This window comes from Merops nubicus, unplaced genomic scaffold (genome assembly GCF_000691845.1).
Source record: "Merops nubicus isolate BGI_N331 unplaced genomic scaffold, ASM69184v1 scaffold11042, whole genome shotgun sequence".
NCBI classification, from domain to species: Eukaryota; Metazoa; Chordata; class Aves; order Coraciiformes; family Meropidae; genus Merops; species Merops nubicus.
Genome location: NW_008592866.1, coordinates 46 through 4,689, shown reverse-complemented (window position 1 = coordinate 4,689; position 4,644 = coordinate 46). Strand labels below are relative to the sequence as shown.

The 4,644-nt window shown below is 46.9% G+C and overlaps 1 protein-coding gene across 1 annotated transcript in view; it reads left to right on the top strand.

Annotated features, from left to right (window-relative positions):
- MPHOSPH10 (M-phase phosphoprotein 10 (U3 small nucleolar ribonucleoprotein)) overlaps positions 1-4,009 on the top strand; it is a gene marked incomplete at its 5' end in the record, with an annotated part of 10,412 nt that extends 6,403 nt beyond the window's left edge. Inside the window, one exon of the mRNA XM_008935281.1 lies at positions 3,805-4,009. Within this exon, the coding sequence (XP_008933529.1) occupies positions 3,805-3,954 (150 nt within the window). The remainder of the gene's footprint in view (positions 1-3,804) is intronic.
- Between the last annotated feature and the right edge of the window lie 635 nt (positions 4,010-4,644).

Sequence of the window (4,644 nt, the reverse complement as noted above, 5' to 3'; positions counted from 1 at the left end):
GAATGCAGTGCAAAATATCCATTGAAAATTACAGTATTGTAGGGGTTGGAAGGGACCCCTCTCAGTCTTCTCTTCTCCAAGCTAAACTTGCCCCAGGTCTCTCAGCCTTTCCATGTCAGTGAGATGTTCCAGTCCCCTCATCATCTTTGTAGCCCTCTGTTGGACTCTCTAAAGTAGTTCCCAGTCTCCCTTCAACTGGGGAGCCCAGAAGTGGCACAGTACTCCAGATGTGGCCTCATTAGGGCAGAGCAGAGGGGGAGGAGAACCTCCCTTGACCTGCTGGTCATAATCCTGATGCCTCACAGGATAACATCGGTCTTCTTGGCTACAAGAGCACGCTGATGGCTTGTTGTCCACCAGGCTGCCAGGTCCTCCTCTGCAGAACTGCCTTCCAGCAGGTCAGCCCCTCACCTCTACTGGTGCATAGGGTTATTCCTCCCCAGATGCAGGACTCCACACTTGCCCTTCTAGAACATCATGAGGTTCCTCTCCAACCTGTCGAGGTCTGTCGGATTGACAGCACAGCCTTCTGGTGTGTCAGCCGCTCCTCTTGCTTTTGTATCTCCAGCAGACTTGCTGAGGGTACACTCTGACCCTTCAACCAGGTCACTGATGAATATGTTGAACAAGACTGGACCCTGTACTCCTGGGGAACACCACTAGCTGCAGGCCTCCAGCTAGACTCTGCACTGCTAATCACAACCCTCTGAGCTCTCTTGTTCAGCCAGTTCTTAATCCACCTCACTGTCCACTCATCTAACCCACACTCCCTGAGGTTACCTATGAGGATGTTATGGGAGACAGTGTCAAAAGCCTTGCTGAAGTCAAGGTAGACATAATCCACTGCTTTTCCCTCATCTATCTAGCTAGTCACACCATTATAGAATGCTATCATACTGGTCAGGCACGATTTCCCCTTGGTGAAAAATAACCTTCTTTTCCTCCACACACTTAGAGATGACCTCCAGGAGGAACTGTTCCATCACCATTCTAGGGATGGAGGTGAGGCTGAGTGGCCTGGACTCTTTTGGATCCTCCTCCTTGCTGCTTATGAAGACTGGAGTGATATTCTCTTTCTGCCAGTCCTCAAGCACCTCTCTTGTTCTCTGTGATCTGTCAAAAATGATGGAGAGTGGCTGAGCAAATGTCATCAAGCTCCCTCAGCAGTCGTGGATGCATCCCCTTGGGGTCCATGGATTTTGTGGGCGTCCAGCTTGCCTAAATGATCTAAACTCAATCCTCCTTGACCAACAGAGAGTCTGCCTTCCTTCAGACTTTTCTTTACCTCTAGGGACTGGGATTCCTGAGGGCTAGTCTTAGCAGTAAAGACTGAAGATAAGAAGGTGTTCAGTAACTCTACCTTCTGTGTCCTGTATCAGCAAGGCATGTACCTCATTCAGCAGCAGGCCCACATTTTCCCTAGTCTTCATTTTCTTACTGATGTACTTGAAGAAGCTCATCTTGTTGTCTTCTACATAATTTGCCAGATTGAATTCCAAATGGGCCTTAGCCTTCCTCATAACATCCCTACATCATCTGGCAGTGTTTCTGTATTTGTCCCAAGTGGCCAGTCCATTTTTCCACGTACTGTAAATTTTCTTCTTCAGTGTGAGTTTTTCCAGAAGCTCCTTGCCCAGCTATGCAGGTCTCTTGCCTCCTCTATTTGATTTTTTCCTCAGGGATGCATCAATGTTGAGCTTGGAAGAAGTGGTGCTTGAATATTAACCAGCTCTCTTTGGAGCCCCCCTACTTTCTAGAGCCCTAGGCTATGGGATTCATCCAAGTAGTTCTTTGAAGAGGTTGAAGTTAGGTTTCCTGAAGTCCAGGCTTGCAATCCTAATGATTTTCCTGCTTCTTCCTTGTATGATCTTGAACTCTACCATTTCATGGTTGCTACAGCCAAGGCTGCCCTCAACCTTCAAATCCCCGACCAGACTTTCTTTGTTCATTAGTACGAGGTCCAGCGCCAGACCTCTCATCATTGGCTCCTCCACCACCTGTGTCAGAAAGTTGTCATCAGTGCACTGCAGGAACCTCCTGGATGGTGTGTGCCTCACTGTGTTGTCTTCCCAGCAAAGACTAGGGTGATTGAAGTTCCCCATGAGCAGCACCAGGCCATGTGATCATGAAGCTGCTTTCAGCTCTCTGTAGAAGGCCCCTCTTCATGGTCAGGTGGCCTGTATTAAACACCCACAACAGTGTCACCCATATTTACCTACCCCTGCATTCTTACCGCTAAGCTTTCAGCCCATTCTTCATCCCCCCTAGATAAAGCTCTACGCATGCCGGTGGTTCTCTCACACAAAGAGCAGCGTCACCACCTCACTTTGCTGGTCTGCCTTTTCTAAAAATTACATAGCCATCCAGGTCAGCATTCCAGTCATGCAAGCCATCCCACCATGTCTCTGTAATTGCCGTGAGATCATGGCCTTGCAAACACACCCAGATTTCTAGTTCTGTTTATTCCCCATGCTGTGTGCAATGGGGTACATGTGTTTGAGTGACTCCATCAAGCAAGAAGGATTCTCTGGAGGGGACACAAGAGAAACCACCATAGCCATACACAGCCCTTGAGGTGGTTGGCCTTCTGTCTCTTACCTTGGAAGGCAGCTAAGGAACATTTGTTGGTGGGATGAGCAGTGCCATCGTGGACCCCACCCCCAAGTCCTTCAGTTTAAAGCCCGCCTCACCAAGTTGGCCAGCCTGCAGCCAGAGATTCCCTTGCCTCTTCAAGACAGGTGGATTGTATCCCTCCCTAGCAGGTTGTAGTCAACAAAGAATGCCCCATGATCATAAAACCGAACTGTTGCAACAGCATCGGCCATGTAGCCAGGAGTAGGTACTCATTATTCTTCTATTTCTGGCTGCCACCTTTCCTCTAACTGGTGAAATGGAGAAAAAGATGACTTGGGCACCAATGTTTTGCACTTTTACCCTCAGAACTTTACGGTCTTCCTTGATTCTGCCCAGGTTCTGGCTTGCAGTGTCATTTATGCTCTCATGGAATTGTAGCAGTGGATCGTAGTCGGTGCTCTTGACAAGTTATGGCACCCTCTCAGCAATGTCTCTCGTCTCAGCTGAGAGGCAGCACACCTCTCGTGACTCCCTGTCAGGTCAGCAGATGGACACCTCAGAGCCCTTTAACAGAGAGTCACCCACTGCAAGCACCCATTGTTTCTTTACACAGTATCTACTGTGTGTTGCTGGTGAAGCTCCTCCATGTAGAGCTTGCTTGTGCATGTCTCTGGGTGCTAAAGCTTCATACCTGGTTTTTGTGGTGATGTTAAAAGGTGGAGGGTGAAGTAGAGTCCTGCTTTTTTGGGTCACCAGGGTCAAAGGTGATTTTTTCTCAGTGGGGTCTGCTACAGGAACATGGTGTTGAAACAACCTCTCTGTTTCTGCTCCTGCGATGCTGCTTAGCTTTATGAGTGTTTCATGGAGCTCAGCCACCTGGCGCCAGAGGGAGTCAACCTGCTTTGGCAGGTACTTAAGGGTCTTGGCATTCAATGCAACCTACCACCTGTACTGAATTACCTGTCCTGGCCAGGTCTGTCTGAGTGGATACCTCAAGACTTCTCAGGGCCTTTCTCTGTAGGAGCACTGGCTTTAGCTGTCAGGCGAGTGGCCACCATTTTGGCAGAGCTAGAACACTCCCCTGGGCTGTGGACCTAAGAGCAGGGTCAATCACTGATCAGACTGTTGTTTTTAAAGTCAATTATGATGGATATGTGAGTAGATAGTAAGTAGTATGATGGTACTGTTTGTACATTTCTTGGCTGTAACAAATATTTTGTTTGTTGACAGGATGAAGGTAAAGACAAGGTTTTGAAATCATCCAAGGCCTTCTTTTCTCAACTACAAGATCAAGTGAAAATGCAAATCAAAGATGCAAATAAATTAAAGAAGAAACCGAAGAAGCAGAAATCACTCTCCGTTCATAAGCTGAAATTGTAATTTACCTTTTTACGTATGTTGCATCTTGTATATATTAAAACATTTTTATATGGATGGTTTTGTTCTGTGTCGATCTTTAAAACATTCTGTGAACTTTGAAGGTGATGTAAAGATGCCTTCCTTTAAGTTTTCTTTTTTTCTTTGTCTTTTTACTCCAAAGAGAGAGCTCTTTGCCATGTCAGACAGATAACTATGTAGAATACTTGATACGTGTGCTCTGTACAGTCTCTAATCCATAGTCTGTGGCTGTAGCTTTTGTGCCTGCTGCTGTAATAGCTCTGTATGTATTGCAGAAGTAACTGCGTTTACTGAAGCATTTACCCTGGCAGTACAAATTGGGTGTTAACTGTCAAAGTCGTGATTATCAAACAGGGAGGACATGGAAGCTTTTTAAGCCTGCAGTAACTCAGAGTAAGCCCACGGTATCTTCTAACTTACAGGGTCTTTCTCAAGGTAGGAGTATTTCAGCATTTAATAATTTCTTAGCTGAAGGAAAAAGAAAAGATCCTCTCTCATTCCCCTTTCTAAAGAAAGGTCACAACACTTTTCTACCGTTTGTTAAAGGAAGTTTTAAATTCAAAGACGGCAAGAAGGTTAAACTGAGTAACACCGCCCGTTGTTAGCGGAGCGCGGTGCCCGGGCTCCGCGATCTGCTCCCCAGGTCTGCGCGCCGCCATCGGCGGTGGATTG